The following is an 18584-nucleotide window of genomic DNA, read 5'->3' on the forward strand; positions in this document are numbered from 1 at the left end:
GACAACTTTGTGAGGAAAATAGCATCATATTTGTAACTAGCTTGTAAATCCTTTAGTGAAAGTCTAACTATATTTAGTCTGTACAGTCAGCTCTTCCTGCTCAATTATTTCTCAACAAAAAAAAAAAAAAAAATAATCCAGTATCCATTGTAGATGCCACTAACAGTCCCATGGGGCAGGGCAGGGAACCAAAACCAATTGTCTTGGACTTCTGAGAAAGAGAATTTTATCAAAACTTTTGACTCAATTTAGGTGTGGGCTTTTTTGGTTTGGGGTTTTTTTGGACACTGCTAAGACTGTGAAACTCAGTGGCAGTTCCAAAATGCTGAAAGTTGCAAGAATTCCTTGTGGTTTATTGCATTTATTCATGTAACATTTATAATGATGACTTAAATATTTACCCTCTCTGGTACTGGAAACCCATAAAAACTTCAGTTTTTGCTGGCTAGCATGATTTGTTTGTTCCATTCCTGCTTTAAAACAGAGATTAGCTCTCTTGTATGATCTTCCTTAACTAATCTGCCTCAAACCAGCAGGGTTTCACCCAGGCAAGTTCAGGCTTGTGGCTGTATTGTAACTTATTTTCTTTTCACCTGACCTGTGTGAAGATTACGAGTCACTGCACACCACTGCAGCTCAGGTATGAAAAGCTGTGGTGTCGAGGGCTTCCTATGAAAGATGAGTCTCTGACATACAAACCCTAATATATTGTGGGTTTATATGTTTGGGTAAAACAAAAAGAATAACAAAAATGCCTGCAGCAGACTTCATATATATTAGTAATGGAGTAACAGGTAGAAAAACAAGTTTGTAATTTTTCATGCATTATTTACATGGCATATGCTTTTCCTTTCCTTTTTTTAAACATTAAAATTTAGTTTCTGTGCTTACCAATCATCTGAGACAAGCTAAATATTTCATTTTGATTAACATCTGTTCAATGATATAGTATGTTTAAAAAAATTCTAATCTCTGAATTTTTTTTGCCTAAGAGATCAAAACATCTTGTGAGAAATGGGAGAACTAGACTGAACTTTGCTGAATCTGCAATAAAGTCACATTCCTCTTTAGAATACAATGTGAGCTAATGTTTTTGTTCCATTAAAAAACAGGAAAGTAGGAGCATCACCCCAAGAACAAACTCAGAGTCTGGAAATCAAAATGGTCTTGTTAATCTCATAAGTATTCACTCTTGCCTAGCCTTATGTGGGAATAAGTAATGGATTAGCAGTTCATTACCAGCTTTATAGCATGGTATGAATTGTGTATAATTTCTAAAATCACCTGTGTCCAGCTGAAAGAATTTGGCATTAATTTTAATCTTAGTAAAGTATATTGAAAAAGCAAGTTCATCCTTGGGTTTAACTGAATATGACTTATAAACAGGCATAGACTTTCTAAGGTATAAAGAGCTGAGCAGTATTCTGTCCCTTTTAATATTTAAATATCCCAAAGTTTTAAAGAAAAATAATAATTTTAATTCAAGTAATTAAAATTCTGTCTTCTGTACTGGGAAAGTCCTTTGTTATGTGGTCCTAAACTATTTCACGTTATAATCAGTGAAGTTTTAGGACAAGAAAAGGGTGACTATATATAGTTTTGATCCTGGGCTACAAAAGGAAATGATATCATAAGAGGTGCTGGGCTACTAGAATAGAAGTGAACTGTGCTCTATCCCTTCATTGTTTGCCTAATTAAGAAATGGGAAAAGGATCTTTGAATAAGAGGATTCTTTGATTCTATTTCCCATGCTGAGAGCAATGTGTAACCTAATGACAGGGAAGTGCTCAAGAGAGTATTGCCAAGTATGTGTCAGTGAGATACAGACAGGCACTTGTATGGGTAGGTTATATATGTACAGGCAAATATGTGTACATTGCAAAATAAAGCTAATATTTGGGAAGGACAGAACTTAGTGTACAGCATTCGCTGTAAAAGCAAAATGCTAAAAGTCCCCTTTGGTCCATGTTGTGCCTAGAAAGTTCTCTGGGCTGGGTAAAGCAGCTGTGGACTCCTGGCCAAGTGTGTTGGCTGTGATATAGCTGGAAAGAATTAATTTGACTGGATAAAAACAAAGGCCAAACTTTTAGGCTTTTTTGGGTTGGGTTGTTTGGGTTTTTTTCACTTGAATCAGATGAAAATTTGATTGTGGTCAAAGACACTTAAGAAATCAACATGGGCTAGAATACATTTTTCCCTCTGGAGCCATGTGAGGATCACAGCAGTGAAGTCCTGTGGGAGCACTGGAAGTTCATCAGTCCAAACACCATCAGTGCCCAATTCACAGAATTAGCAACAGTGCCCTGCACAACACTATTTATTGCTTGCTGGTTTTGTCTGGACATGGAGGCAAGATACTTAGACTGCTTAGACATTTTGCAGGACTGTTTATCTCTTCTGTATCAGTGAGACTGTAAAGTAATTATTCATTTCCCTTAACCCTTAATTTGTTTTCAATTAACTAACTTATTTGCTTATTATATCGCAGAAACATTTCTGTGGTTCACAGCCTTAATGAGAACTCTGCATATTTTAAGATTAATCTGAGAATGCCACTTAGAATGCAAAGCTCTCCTTGCTTCAATTTTTATTTTATTTACAGATTTTATTATATATGGTTTTAGCTGCCTCAGGGTACTATATCTAGCATGTAGAGTGGACCTAAAATACTTCACTATACTTTAAAATCTCTTTCACTCTTCTTTATTGTAGGCTTGATTCTTGTTTTTCTCCTCCCCTTCACCTTCTGCAGTCACCTTCACAAAATATCACTGAATGGTCATGTGTCAATGCCATTTTATAAAATGAATTACAGGGAGATTTATTCCTGAATTCCTATTCCACGTTTGCTCATGCAGTAAGGAAAGGCAGACTTGACCTAGTCCTATTGATTAATGTGCACATTACTGTTAATTCTACAGATGGGGGGAGTGTGTTAAAGCATTCTGGACAAATTGTAGAAGAAGAAAAGTGCAGTTAGAGCTGGGCAAGTTTTACATTATTTTATCCTTCTTTATGATTTTCTTCCTTCATATGTTAAATTCAATTAAAGCTTTTTGGTTTCATTAAAGCATCTGTTGCACAGTTAAATCCTTCCTGTCACAGAATGATAAGTTTAACACGTTTGAAGCTTAGCAGATGTTTTGTTCAATCATATTTATTTGTTGCACTGTATTCCTTTGAAACTTCCTATTTTACTACCTCCTGGGGGCTACTGATTTCAAAGGACTTTGTTTCTAACTTTCCCATGTCATAAATGCCTTTTTTCTGGGCAGAGGGTGACCTGGAGAAAAGAGCATCTTGCCAGCAATTACATCTAATAACACACTTGGACTGTGCTGTCTCCATGTGCAGCTTTCACTCAGCCTTTCATTCTCTTGCTTCATAGAAATAATTATGTGGCTTCATCTCTAAGACACAAAGTTAATCAACCTGCCCTGAATACAAAACAGGACAACAGGAGGTAATTGAGTGATATAATCAAGCATTTTGCCTGTTCCCAGACATCTAAAAAAGTCTTACTATTAAGAGATTTGAAATTTTTCAAGAGCAACCTCCTCTAAATAAAACAAAATGGAAGTATATTTCAAGTAAGCTGATGTAATTAATACTTGGATTGTTTCTAATGTAGCTATTTGGTAATTTAAAAGTTTAAGTGATTTTGTTGGTAGCTGTTGATACCTGTTTCTATGACAGAACTCTATTGATTGAGTTCCATATTTGTTTCTAACTTGAACAAATTCTTTTAGACTTCACAAGAACAGTCAACACAAGGTGAAAAGGTAAATAACCTGAACAATCAGCCAGTGCAAACAGTGAGGTTGAAGTGTAACTTCTGCAGAAGTTCTGGCCTTACAATGATTATTTCTGAGAGAAATGGCTTTCCTTGTTTTTCATCTCCGGGACAAGACAGCCTTCCAAGGATGTTTTCTTGCTCAAGGGATGCTCTACATGGAGAAATGACTGTTGCACACTTTGGGCTTATGGTTTTGGGGTTTTTCTGGGTGGGGTTTTTTTTGTGTGGGTTTTTTTTGGGGGGTGGGGGTTTGTTTGTTTGTTTGGTTTTTGTGGGGGGTTTTTTGTAACAAACCAAACATCATAAATGGAATTGTAGTCTCTATTACTTTCTCAATAGAAAATATAGATAAAATCAACAGCCTTTGTTAAGCCTAAAAATATTTCACAAATTCCTGAAGTTTCAGCTTCAAAGGTCTTTCTGTGGGTTCACTGAATCTAATTGAAACTGTAATAAATTTACCTTGGAACCATTACTGTTCATGGTCCTATATCAGATTATAGCTGTATTATGACACATGGTTTCAAGAGCTGTATATGAGTTTAATTTTTAAGTCATTTAAGATATTTGAGATTTTCCTCAAAATCCTTTTCTGAAAGAGATTGATATTTCCCTCCCCTACAGTGCACCTCTAAGGTAATAGAAAAATATCAGAATAAGTATCTGTGAACATCTACAACAACTTTTTTTGTTTTCTAAAACAAAGTGGGAATATTTAATGTACACCTACATTATTCAATCACAAAGATTTCAGGTTCAGGGTGTGGGGAGATGGAAAGCAAAGAAGAAGTATCTTTGAAAGACAAGTATTTCAATAGTTTGGTTTATCATCAATACCAGTGTTTGGGGTTTATTAATTCATTGCATAATATGATGTCTAAAACTGTTTCAAGTTTACAGGATGGCTGCCAAAATTTGACTTTAGTGGCCTGGTATCACGTGCTCTGGTCATGTTGTTGTGTTTGATAAGTTTGGGGTTTGCCAATAAATGATGACGAGGTTAATATTTGATTATCAGGTATTATGAGCTCTCATATATAAAACCTCATCAAGGAGTAGTTTTAATACAGAGCAGAATATTTTAATTGATGTGAGAAATACATGTTTGTCTTCACTTTAAGTCGTTTTCTGTACCTTTTTGAGCCTGGCCTTAGGTTATGCTGCCATTAATCCAGAGTAATCCACTGTCTTTCTTAGAGCTATTGTATAATTCACCATGGTGGTTAAAATTCAAATATCATATTGAAGTTGTTCCATTCTACTTGGACACTGTTCTGTGTAGGCTAGGGGTTGTTTTGTCTTTCCTGAATTAGTCTTCTACAAAATCCTGTTTCCTTGTATAAATTAATTCGGGGGAACATAGTCTAAATGTGACTAACCCATTATCTTAAAGTGACAATAAAGAAACATGATATATGTTCACTGCAAAAATGCTCTCTATATTTATTCAAAGTGCAGAATCTGGTCTATAATTTAAATCTTAATTGATCAGAGTGTGGTTACTATGGATGGGTTCTTTTCATGTTTTGAATCAACATTTTGAAAGGGGAAATGAAATGGGTGAGCCAGTACATGCAGTGCCTGTGGATTCCTGGTGGCAGGGAGGAGATCCAAGAATAAAGTATATATATATATATGCATTAAGTATAAATATGACTTTGCCTGATGCACAGTACAGGAAGTCTCTCTGGTTGAGAGCAAAAGAAAATGCAATTAGGGACAGAGTCACTGACAACTAAACACACTGTTTAAAAGTGTTCCGGAACACTCTAAAATAAACCCATCAAATACCCCAGCACAAACCATTTAGAAGGAAGTGTAGCTTTCAGAGTTCTCTTCAGGACATGTTTTGGCAGTATTTTTCTGTAACAGAGATGAAAAAACCCGTTTCCAAGCTGAAAGGCTGGGAGCTGCAGGGACAGAAATAACCGCGTGTGCTCGTCAGCTTTTCCACGCACGGCGCCGCAGGTGAATGGAGTTCTGTGGAGCAGGCAGGGCTGGGCAAGGCAGGGTGTGAGCCCCGGGAGCTGAGTCAATGCCCTGCCTTGTTGGATGTCTGTCCGTGCTCGGAACGCCGGCCTTGCCAAGGATTAGCTCAGTGCTCCCCCTTGGCAGCCGCTGCTCACAGCCGGGTTTTTACACAGAGGGAGAATAAGTTTGTTTTAAAAGCGCAGAAATCTGTAAGGGTCATTATTTTGAGGGCCATTCTGGTTCTCGTCCTGAATTTCTGTAACTTCCCAAACAGCTTTTTAGTCTGCATATTTTAAAAGTGGTAATTATATTTGTATTTTTTGGTAATTTTCCTACTTTCTTTGATCAACATTTTCCTTTTTAAGATGTAGATAAGTATTCATAAAATTCTTCTAACTTTAAAAGCCAATTGCAGTCCAAAATGTATCTTTTGAGTTGAGCTGGTGAAACAGAAACAGTAGAAAGTGCATTCACTTCTGGAGCCTTAAAATAACACTGCTCGCCTCCGTTACTTCAAGTGTTTGTGTAACAAATTGTATTTACTTTTCTATTACACGTGAGCAACTAATTTCTATAGCACCTCTCACTTTTCATAGTATTTATATTGCTGTAGTCACCAGCAACTTTAAATATGACCAAAAATCCACAGCACTCTGTGGGCTGTACAGAACTCAGAAAAACTATATATATATATATATTAAAAAAAAACCAAAACAACACTCCTCTGTCTCCGACTGTGAATTCTTCTTCTTACTAGTCAAGGGGTTGTCTGTTCTCACTGCCTTCTGATTATTTCCTCTAAGTGTCCTGCAGTCTGTTGTGCAAAGAGAGGTAAGGGTGGGCACTGGAGCAGGAAGAGGCATTCCTGAAAAGCCAGGAGAGACACGTGTAGTTCTTCCTGTGCCACCTGATGTTTCCCCATAAACAACAATGCAGACCCACATTTTATAAGATTTAGTTGAAAATCTGCTGTATGCTACTGCTTCACAAGAGATGTAGTTCTCATTTCAAAGAAGCTCAGATTTTGAGATGATGTAACTGGAGAATGACAGAATCAGAAGGGAGAAAGGTGCTAACAAATCCATGGACACGGGGATGCTTCTGCCTGATGTGAGAAGGTTACCAAGTCACCAGCCTGCACTATGGGGAGACAGGCTTGGACGTTGTGCAGATGAGAAAGAAGATGAGAAGGTTCTCATGAAGAGCTCTATCATTCATTTATTGAGCCAATTTTTAAATTATTGGCATCTTTGGGGAGCTTTTCTGAACAGCTGAATGATCTGAAGCATTATGGGATGATAATTTTTTGCTCAGGGGTTCTCAAAGAATATGAATGGTAGAAAACAAAATTCATACAGCAGCGTGTTGAGCACTTAATGCATCTTTTCTATTTTAACTCCAAAAAAGGAAACTAGAATTGCATAAGATGGCAAATAGGAGGGACACACAGTCCCATGCAGTGGCTGCCAGTGATGTGCAGGAATTACAGAACTGTGGTCACTCTGCAGCCCTGCCTGTGTACGAGGACAGCACAACTGCAACCTGTGGCAAATGCAGGTGGAACAGCTGCAAGGGTGATTGAGGAATAAAAGGATCACTGGAGGAGGTGTGCCAGGGAAGCAGCTGCCGAACTGAACCTGCCAGTCCTGCCATGCAAATGGAGTGCCAGGAAAACACATCTCTAGTCAAGGCTTCCACAAACAACCCAGTTTGTGGATCTGATGGTCCTGGCATTTGCAGTTTCAGTAGCAGCTCCTGTGGGCTGGTCTGATTTGGGTGCAGTCAAACTGAGCCCTTCCAGCTGCTCTCCAGCAGTGTTGCAATCTCCAGACAGGGCTGGCACTCTCTTGGTGTGCCTGTGCCCGGGCACGGAAGGGAGTGGGGCTGATGTGGCCATGAGCAGCAGGCAGGGTGATGTGGCTGGCTGCAGGCAGGGCAGCACCAGCCCACAGTTTACACTGCTTTGCACATACAACCACACCCAGAAATTGAGGGATGTTTCCTCTATATCCTCCTGAAGCAAAATGGAACAGTTCAGTTTTCAACTGCTCACAGTCCCGACTGGGCTGTGTAAGTTTGTGCTGGAAGGCAGCAGAGCACAATGGGATATTCAGGGTCTGTTGTCAGGATGCTGAGGAATCTGCTTTGCCTTGGCTGTTGGTTAATGCTGCACAGGTGGGAATTCCTGTGTGGACCAGGTCTGTTTTAGCAGGTGTGCAGCAGGGCAACTGAAAGGTTGCTTTGTTGACTCTGAAGGTGCAGTAACTTAATAAACATTGAAGTTTAGTTTTCAGACTAAGAAATGGATAGCAGCTATTTGGGTAGTAACAACTTGTGTGCTATTCCCTGACTTGGCACAAAAAGAGGCTGTTACTAAACCAACAGGAGCTATTCTGGAAAGAAGGAAGGATTTATTTTGTCTGGCACTCCATGTCCCTTTTGCATAACAATGTATGATTAATTATTCTTGTATCACTTATGAACTGCTTGGTTTGCCTGTGGCCAAGGTAAATTATTCATTCCAGCTGCTGTGATGAGCAACAACAAGAAATTTCCTATCCCTCTAAAATATATCAATTAATGAGTATATTAGTTAAATGTATTTTATCACTGCTCTTTATTAACTTAAACTTCAGAAGTCTAAGAAAGAAACCAATATAGTTGTATGTTTATCAACAGGCCAAGTTCTGGTAGAAATCTCAAGAACACACAAGAAACTTAATGACAGTCTAGAGGAGAGTGTAAGTTAAACAATTTCTTCTAATTCATTTTGCTTGTGAAATTATAAACTACTTTTGCCAATTTTTAATGACCCTTAATTCATTTGTTTTTAAAGTTCAAAAAGTTTCATAAAGAAATTATATCTGAACTGGAGAAGAAAACAGACCTGGATGTAAAATATATGACTGTAAGTACATTGAATTCTAAAACTCCTAATTTATTTGTCTATTGCTAGTCAAAGAATTTTTTTAGATGTTGTTTCCCAAAATTTAATTAATTGATACGAACTTCAATAGAAATGCACTTTAGATATATAAAGATGGCCAAGATTTTCATGCCTAATTTAAGTTAAAAAGGGAACCCCTGTGTGACTTCATAGTTCCTTAAAACTACAGCAGTTGCTGAACTCATTTGGGATGTGTGAGCAATATCTCAGAGATCACAGTAATGTTTTTCAGTCCCTTACCCAGATATATGGCTGAGTGCATTATGAGATGATGTAAATGCTTTGATTGCAGGCAACTTTAAAAAGGTACCAAACTGAACACAGAAGCAAACTGGATTCTTTAGAGAAGTCCCAGGCTGAGCTGAAAAAAATCAGAAGGAAAAGCCAAGGAGCACGAAATGTAACAAAGTATGAGCATAAAGAAATGGAGGTCAGTGCATTGTCTCTTATTTGTTTCTTTGTATGAGAACTGGTTATCAGAAAAGGTTCATGGTTCCTCAAAGCTGGTGTGTATTAAAGGCACTCCTAGAGTTTGTACTGCAGCTGCAATTGAGTTCTCACTGCTCCAGTGTACATATTCAGAGACTTCTGGTTCCTAGATTTCATCCCTTGGCCAGTAATTGATCTGTAACTACACTTTATGCAAAGCTTTACACAGGGAGCCAGCTAAACTATGCAAATTCAGTAGTAATTTGCTATAGAGTCATTTCCCTAAGTAGGCAGTGCCAGTTTATTTCCTTTCCTATTGCCCTTAATCCAGCATTGCCATCTTGAGGTGAAATCCGAAACTGCAAGACAATGAAGAGAAATTTTTGAAATTAATCAGATTCTCATTGTCATATGTCTCTCTGAAAATACTTGCCATTGATATTTTTATTTCCACGACACTTGAACTTCGTGCTAGCTAATATTTTTTTTTTCTCCATATCTACTTTAATCTTCAAAGAAATCTTTGTGTATAACACAGTATAGTAAGTGTAGGTAACAGTAGCTCCTGTTTCTTACTGCCTGTCTTTTAACCTGCAATCATAAGAATTGAGGGGTTTTTTAAGGTTCTGGGTCTGAGCTCAAGGATTAGCATTTAATGAATCCTCGTAATCTCAGATAAATATAGTTTAGTCTTTTTAGTAACTCATTCCCTCCCCTCCAAAATTAAGCAGAGATTCATCACAGCTTTGTGTGAATAAATGCAGCTGCATTGGTGCAGACAAAGGTCATTAGTCTGATTTGAGCACACAGCTGTTAACTGTAGGGACAATACACACTCACCTGATGAGATCAGGGAAGCCAGATCTCCAGAAGTAGAGAGGGACTTAGAAGTAAAGCCACCCTATCCCACTCAGCCTTTCCAAAAGCTTTTTCTTCTAAAGGTTCTAGACTTTACTTAACTAACTGGATATAGCATCAAATAAAACTCAGAGACTCTATGTGATTCTTTTTCTCCGCTTTTCCCTCAGTATTTGGAAACTGTGAGTTCTCGACAAAGTGATATTCAGAGATTTATTGCAGAAGGCTGCAGAGAAGCTCTCCTTGAAGAGAAAAGAAGGTTCTGTTTTCTGGTTGACAAGCACTGCAGCTTTACCCAGCACATGCACTTCTACCACGTTCAGGTCAGTGCTGTGAGCATGAACAGAAATGAAAGTCCTGAAATCCAGGCACACAGGAGATGTTGTTTCCTGCAGCATGTAGACCAGACTGCCAGAAATAGAAGAACTGAAGTGCCAGACAAGTGTTGTGCCCAGTTCATAGAAAATGTTTACAATACACTATTCTATTAAATGTACTGTAGCAAAAATCAAGGGTTACTGTGATTTTTTTAAAATCGTGTATTGAGAAAAAAATACATGGGCTGATCAGGTACTTCCAATATCTGACCCTGCAAAAGAGTTGTTTTTACAATATCCTTTTTCTTTCAAAGAGGTATTCCTTAGAAGAATTTTAGAAAATATTTCCATTTTGCTGGTGTAAACATTTTGGTATAATGGAAGTTAACCAGTAGGTCTGTGCAATTTTATATAAAAGCCTATTTTTGACAAGTGTCTTTTAATTTGGATGTAGTGTGCGGACTTCCTAAAATCCAAGCTGCCTGCCTGGGAGGAAATCTGTAGTGATGCCACCAAAGTGCCTGAAAAAGTCCGAATGATGATAGATGAAATCAGGACCCCCGGTTCCACCCCAGTTTCGGGAACGCCGCAGCCTTCGCCCATGGTCAAGAGAAACACCCTGGTAATGTTGTTCCTCATGGCTGTGGGGTCTCTTCAGTGGGTGGGGAGTGCCTTCAAGACGTTCTGTTGGACCTCAGCATTTGGGATAGACTCCATAGTGTATCTCAGCTGGAATATACTGGGCTTGGGTGTGGAACCAAATTCATTAGGCTGAAGTTCTGCTATGGGAAAAATGCACAGCAGAGAAGGGAGGAGCACAGGTCCAAACAAGGCTCAGCTCTCAGCTTCTCCTTCAGAGCTCAGCCTCAGGGCTACTTTGGTTCCAGCCATTCCATTTCCTACATTCTTGTCTGTAAGTGATAGTAATTCCATACTCAGTAGTTCAATATGAACTTAAGGAAAATGTTCTTTTCTATTTTCTCTCCTTCTTCCCTTCATGATTATTAGTTTATTGGAGTATAGGCAAAATTCTTATTTCGGCTTTGTCATCATTAGTTGTTGAATTTCTAAATTATTATAGTAAGCTTCTAAACAAGAAAAATCTGGAGATCATCATGTTATGTAGCCTTCCCACTAGTAACTGTATATCAGGCCTCTTACAAACCTTCAATCAGCAATCCATAGGAGCGTGTGGGCTTTATGTCATGTTTAAATATGTATCCTCTAGGAATACTTTAAGCATTGCTCTCTAGAATTTAATATTGAAAAACAGTTATTGCTGTTCCCTCAGTATTGTGATACTGTTGTTTTTGTGGCTCCAGATTGGAAATGATTTTTATCCTCAGCAAGAAAATGCAACCAAAGTGCCCCCAGCTCCCACAGGCAGGGCGTACACGAGCCCACTTGTGGATATGTTCAACAATCCTGCAACAGCTCCCAAAGCACCTTCTGAAAACCTGAATCACTCAGCAGGTGAGTGTTCCTTCTCTGCAAACTGGGGAAGTGTGAATGACATCCTGCAGTGACCAAAATTACCTCAGGGCTTCTCTGCTACTACAATGATGTGAATGTCAGGATGCATAGAGGAGTAGAAATGGTCTTCACAAAGGATTCATATAATTTACCTAACAGGAGAGAGATCTGTTAAAAGAGAAATGTTTGCACTAAAATGCAGGTTTGGACAGGTACTTTCCATTTTAATCACTTTCTGTGTGTCACTAATTAACCCAACTTACCTGCTCTCATGGCTTGCAGTGTTATCTGCAGAAGGCATTCCATGATTTTGAACAGGATACATCTCAGTGTTTCAGTGCACATAAACAAACACTGACAGTCTCACTTTGGTTTACTTTAAGGGCATGTAGCAGTAAGGGAGAAATGCACATGGGACAAAATGCACACAGTGTTGTAGTTCATTTCCTGAAATTGGAAATCCTAAGAAGATTTGCTTCCCAATTGTCTCATATACTGATTTTTATACTTTCTGTGATATAAGAAAGAAGTAGGCCTAGACCACAGTATAAGAAATGCAGAAGTCTTCAATGTGTAATAGAAATTCCAGCATTTCTTCCTTAAAAATACATTTACAATGCATTGTACTAGTGAAATAACATACAGTTTTAAGCCATCCTTTATTTTTTTTCTGATAAACATCTTGTGTCCAGAAAATGCCAAGTGTCTGCAAGTCTCCTCAATGCTGAAGCTGAGTGCTGAGGCACATTTGAAAGTGAAAGTTGGATTTTATACAGCTCCATTTTTTCAGAAGGGAGAATTTTCGAAGGCCCTTGATGGCTGTGATCGTTCAGTACTTTTCATGCCAAAAGAGGAAAGAAGTAGCCAGTTAAAACTTCCAGAACCTTTTCTGCCTGTTGGTTTCACTTCATTATGCTGGGTGTGTGCTTATAAAGGCACAGGCACTTAAGGCCTTCATGGTGATAAGAAACATTGGCAGTGAGAGGTGTCTAAGTACAAAGTCTCAGAACTCCATTTGCACTTGAGTTTTCCTTATTTTTTTTCCTCTCAGATTATTAATTGCATTCATTTCTGTGTATCTAATTTTTGGGGTTTTTTTTCCTTTTTTTGACAGAAAATTCAGATTATGCCAATTTATCACGTTCAACTTCTGTTGCCACGGGATTAAATACAATGAAAAGGCAAAAAGTGAAGACAATCTTCCCACATACTGCTGGAAGCAACAAGACATTGCTCAGCTTTGCCCAGGGGGATATCATCACCCTGCTAGTGGCTGAGGAAAAGGATGGCTGGCTTTATGGGGAGCATGACACAACCAGACTGTAAGATAATCAATATATTACCCACCTTGAACATGAAGTAAAAGTATTTCTCATCACATTATGTTAGCAGACATTAGTAAATTTGTTTTCCACCTTTTTTACTGGCTGTCACTGACTAGGGACTTGGGGTTTCCCTCTAAGGAAAATAATTAGAATTCGGTATCTTCAAAAGTTAAATCTGTTTTCTGAGTCTACTGTTGTATTTTGAAAGATCTTCCTAATTTTATATAATATAAAAGACCTTTCCCTTTACAGAAAAGGATGGTTTCCATCATCATACACTAGACCACTGGATGAATCAGCAGAAGAAAAATCCTTTGCCCCAGTGCCAAGGTAACATTTTGGGTGGCACTTGCAGAACTGCCCAGATCTTCACAAACATTTATTTAAAATGTTATTTTTGTGCTCGTGCTCTTTGAGGTTCAGTAGCACATACAGTAAAAACTCTCTGGCAGTAAACTCTCTCTCTCTAATCTGTAGTACAGTGCCTTAATAATGTAAATAATGTGTTTTAATGCTTACATACAGACCCAAGGAGTAGCTTTAGAACAGCCTTAACTCAGAGTCCCAGTGGCTCCAGGACATTGTACCCTGTTATTCACTTCTGTGCTTTCCTGGTGCTAAAGACAAGTGTGAGATGGATTCTGGCATCTGAGAATTGTTGGGTTCTGTCTTGCAGCCCTGCACCAATCCGCAGTGTTAGTTCCGTGAACCTCGTGGAGAAAGGGGAAGTTGTCCTCCCACCACCAGACTACGTGGGGGCGGCACAGACAGACAGACGGACAGAGCCTGCAAAAGGTGCTGCTGTGAGAACTCCGACCGACAGAGCGGAGCAGGCGGGCCCGGTGAGTGCCCGGGGCAGGGAATCCAAATATCGAACATCCCACCCTGCTGGGATGGGACTCCTGCCTCACCTCCCTGTGCTTTGAGCCAGCCGGCACCACGAGGATCAGGGGCTCTGGCATTTCAGTCCATCCATCCTAACAGGAAGGGAGAAGAATTGTTCAGGGATATAAGTGACAGTAGCAGGAGACTTACCCTGCACAGCAGAACTTCTCAGCAAAGGAATCTGTCCAACATGACAAGAAATTGTCACAGAAAGCACAAATCCATCACCTCCAGTGATGTTAAAGCTGTGGGGCACAGGGGATTGGGGCAGCATAAACTCTGTTCAAGAACCCCATGAAAGTGAGTGCTGGGTTTGCAGCTATTGCTGAGGGAGAGCTGTACTAATTCCTGGCTGTATTCAGCAAACCTACAGCTAAGTGAAAATACATTTTTTTATGAACAGATAATGTATTACAATGCTATTATTTCTGCTATTCAGGCAGCATTCAAACTGATGCAAAATGAAAACTAATCAAATAAGGCAATTACTAGCTTTTTTCTTGCTGCTTATTTAATTATTTTGATGATGTGTATGTAAGGGTGATGTTTTTGAGACTTTCTCCAAAAAGCCTCTTAAAGCAGAAATCACATTTTTGAAGGTAAAAAAACCTAATAAAATCAGGTTAGCATTGCTAAAATATAAGACACCGTACCAAAGTGAGATGACAAGTTCCATTAGTTGGAAACTATAGGAAACTTCAGGAATCAAATAATAATACAATTGCCTGCCAGTAGCTAAAAAGGTGCATTATTTATTGGTATGACTAAAATATTAATATATCTCTCAAGATAGCATCTAAACAGATTGTGGGTTGACCTGCTGACAGATGTTTCTGCTTTCTAAGTGAAATCTGGTGACTCCTACAGTAGAAATTGAAGTGGCCTTTGTAAATTTGTGCTTTGTGGAAGTAAAACTAAGAAATTTAAAAAGCAGAAACTGAAAGCTTGTTACACCCCATCTTGATTAGTGGTGAAAGAGTCCAAAGGATGACAATTTATACAGATATTCTGTGAAATAGAAAGGCATGAGGAAACAATGGCTGTCTTTAATGAAACCTCCTCTCCTGGTCCTTTTAAGTTTACTCTTAGGATGTTAGGTACATGGATGGCATTTCTTACCTAAAGGTGTTGGGCATTATTAAGGTTTTTTTGCTATACTGGCTAGCAAAGAAAATGAACTGTATTTAAAATAAGTAAGAATAGAAGCATTCACTTAATAATCACTAATAATCACTTCAAATACATCTCTCTAGAACTCCAGAAAAAAATACAAAACATGGGAAAGACAAGTATGGCATAAATTACATAAATTGACAGCAACATATGCATTTTAAGCTATTATCTGCATTTCAGAAGTATGGAGAAATACAGAATTTTAACAAATGGGAGGAAAGGAATTGTATTAATTTTGTTTCTTGTGAATGGTGTGTTTCCAAAGCAATCACTTTTGTAATCAAATCACAGACTTGTGTCTAGTTCTTTATAGAAGAGGTTACCTAACTTTACAAATATAAAAGGTATGAAAGAAAGTATGAAAGTTGTTGCTGAAGCTACTCTCAGTTAGAGACCTTACTCCATTTCATTATGAGTCATGTTTTGGGATACCCTTTTTTTTTTTTTCCATCTAAATATTCCTACAGAAAAGATTTGCACTTTCTGGGGGAGCCAGAACAGTTTAATATTAGCATATATATTTGAATCCACATTCAAGTAAGTGGGTTTATTTGTCAGTAATGACCCTTGTGGTGTAGGAAGTGTGTAGTTTGTGCAGTGATGTTTCTGGGAGTGTGTTTTCTATGAGGAATGAAGCTTTTCTGCTGCATGAACTGGTTATCAAGAAATACGACCTAAATCTCAGTGTTCAGTTACTTTCAAAACAAATATCTGGGAACTTCTAAAATTATTCTGAAGACCAGCATCTGTATTTTGACATGTTTGTGGTTTTTGTTTTTGAATGAAGAAGCCATGAGCCTCAGTAATGGTGTCATGTAGGAATTTATACCGTGGCTCCCTTGGCCTGTTTCCTGCTGTTCAGGATCAAGTTGGCTTTCAGGTGTGATTATGTCCAAAGCCCTTGGGAGGTGCCAATCCAGCAGGGAGAGCTCCATGCCCTGGGAGCAGGTGACAGACTAAAGAGCTTAAAAGAATTAAGAAATGTGTGAAATGCTCTCAGGATCCCTGCAGTTCTGCTGTGGTCATTCCATTCTCAGAAACAGTCACCTTAAGGGCTGGTTTGGTTTGTGGCTTTGGGTCAGGGGGTTTAGGAATAAATTTAAGGCTTTTTGGACCAACATTTCTGTTGAACCAAAAACTCAAAAGGAATGGCAGATCAGTCAGTTGGCAGAGCTCTAATTAAAGCAGTACAGTCTCTTTGGAGGCCAGAATGGAAACTGATAGCTCCTAGGAGTGGAAAACAAATACATCTTTTTTGATAATCTAAATTTCCATAGCGAAAGCAAGACCAAAATAAATTAGAAATTCTGGAGTATAAAACAATGACCACCTTTGTTGAGGCACCTCCTAACCCAGAGCAACTGCTGTGACCCCATCTTAGGACAACTGTAGAGGAGAGCTGCTGCACTTGCAACCAAGTGTTTTGTTCCAAAATCACTATTTATTTTCATTCTTGCAGAACTTCCTTGTCTTTCCTGCTTCCCTGCAAGTCCCCAGCCCCCAGACCTCCATAGACTTTGGAAATAAGCCCAACATTATACAGGGCTGGCTTGTAGACTCATACAGGATTTACAGACGTGTAAAACCGTCTGTTCACTGGGCCTCCTATGCAGAAGCAGGAAATGATTCAAGGCATCTTGTTTTTGTTTCAGAATAGACAGAAAAAATAGCTCAGGATTTCAAGGAAAGATGAGGAATGGTTCTGGCCAGTTAAACTGTTCATGCTGTGCTACACAAGACAGTAATATGCACAACAAAAAAAAAGACTTAATAGTTGACATAGCTTTGAGGAGGGTTGGTGTTCAGTAAGATTTGATTCAGGCATTTGTTCATTTTTCTTAATTTTGAGGGCTAATTAGGCCTAATTCTAAGGTCTAAGTCTATTTACAACTGATGTACTTGAGCAATTTCACTGGAATCACAAGCCAAGCATGAGTTAAGAACCTGCTGAATGAGGTCCTGAAACACAGCGTGCCTGGAATGGAAAGCCTGACAGGCTTTGGTTCAGCACTGAAATTTCTTAGTAATAAAACCAAACTGGTCATACAGATTAATTACAGGGTCTCTTTCCCTTAGCACTTAGCAAGAGCACCTGTAGCATATTTCTACAAATTCATGTAATTTTTTTTTTTTTTTTACAGAAACCTGACATGAACGGCATTATAAAACCACCTTTTCTAAGGTAAAATACTCTTCTACACTGATTTTGTTGTGGCTTTATAATGGCTTCTTTTATTTTTTTATTATAAAGGGGAAATAAGGATGTTTATCATTAATTTCTCTGTGACCTTTCCCAGGCACTGCTAGAACAATATGGCTAAAATTAGTTGTACTTTCCTCAAGAGTGGAATCAAGTGCAGTACAATAGACAGGCCCTTCTCAGAAAAACATGTTTCTCCAGTAGCTTGACAGGGAGCAGGACTTAAAACCTTTCTTTAACTGACTCGGTGGGTTAAAAGCAAAAATCTTTGAGGACTGGGAGCTATTTTAAAAAGTCCAGATGTAACTGGGCATTAACATCCCAAGTTTTTGGCTCGTGGAAAAGGGATTCTTCATGCGTAACCTCGTTTTAAAAATACAAGTTAAACTGGGAGTTGCACAGAATCCCTGAGTCTCAGAACCATAACTTACTGTTTGATGACAGGCTGGATGAAGGACCTGAATGAATAAATTCGGGGTTGGATTGCAGAAAGCCTTCAAGTAACTTCATGCATTTCTTTTCAGTGGAGAAAACCCCTTTGCAACGGTGAAACTCAGACCCACAGTAACAAATGACAGATCAGCACCCATTATCCGATGAAGACACAGCTCAGACACGTGTGCTTCCTCCTTATCAACACCCAGTTCCAGCAATGACAATTACTTTCTCAACTTGTCCCAAAAATTTATTTAAATGTAATTACTGTACAATAGACACATACTGGAATGGAGCTCTGATGTTTTTTAAACCTATAGTTTCTAATGAGGTAATTGCTTTGGGCTAGTGTTTGAACACTTGGGCTTGACTTTACAGTATGCCTTTTTTTGTAGTAGGAATTGTGAAAATATACTAGAGATAGTTTGGATACTCTAGTGAATCAGAGTAATAGCTCACAGAATCTTTGGCATTCATTACTTGGAAGCTGCAATGATAAGTTCTAGGATAAAAGCCTGCATATGCCACCTACTAAAGAAGATAACAGTGATTTTTTTTTTTTTCCAAACAGAACAATGTAACAACCGCCTTATTCTAGAATAGAGAATTGCCTGTATAAATGATTATATGTTATTTTGTGTAAGAAACATACCGTAGGTTATAAATAAATATTTATCCCCTTAAGAATAGACAACTTGTAATGCCTTGCTTAATGTTCACGCACAAGTTTCAGGTGTCAACAGAAACTCATTTTCAGTCTGTGTTATACTGTCAA

General features: G+C 38.5%; 1 protein-coding gene across 1 annotated transcript in view; it reads left to right on the forward strand.

Moving 5' to 3' along the window:
* Window positions 1–18498, forward strand: part of BAIAP2L1 (BAR/IMD domain containing adaptor protein 2 like 1) — a 35963-nt gene extending 17465 nt beyond the window's left edge. The window contains exons 4-14 of the mRNA XM_014869699.2: window positions 8447–8508; window positions 8604–8675; window positions 9007–9144; window positions 10172–10324; window positions 10773–10940; window positions 11641–11791; window positions 12906–13113; window positions 13369–13446; window positions 13793–13958; window positions 17316–17356; window positions 17899–18498. Coding sequence (XP_014725185.1) covers window positions 8447–8508; window positions 8604–8675; window positions 9007–9144; window positions 10172–10324; window positions 10773–10940; window positions 11641–11791; window positions 12906–13113; window positions 13369–13446; window positions 13793–13958; window positions 17316–17356; window positions 17899–17974 — 1313 coding nt within the window. The 3' untranslated portion in view covers window positions 17975–18498. The remainder of the gene's footprint in view (window positions 1–8446; window positions 8509–8603; window positions 8676–9006; window positions 9145–10171; window positions 10325–10772; window positions 10941–11640; window positions 11792–12905; window positions 13114–13368; window positions 13447–13792; window positions 13959–17315; window positions 17357–17898) is intronic.
* Window positions 18499–18584: the final 86 nt, after the last annotated feature.

This window comes from Sturnus vulgaris, chromosome 16 (genome assembly GCF_052056855.1).
Source record: "Sturnus vulgaris isolate bStuVul1 chromosome 16, bStuVul1.hap1, whole genome shotgun sequence".
Lineage (NCBI taxonomy): Eukaryota > Metazoa > Chordata > Aves > Passeriformes > Sturnidae > Sturnus > Sturnus vulgaris.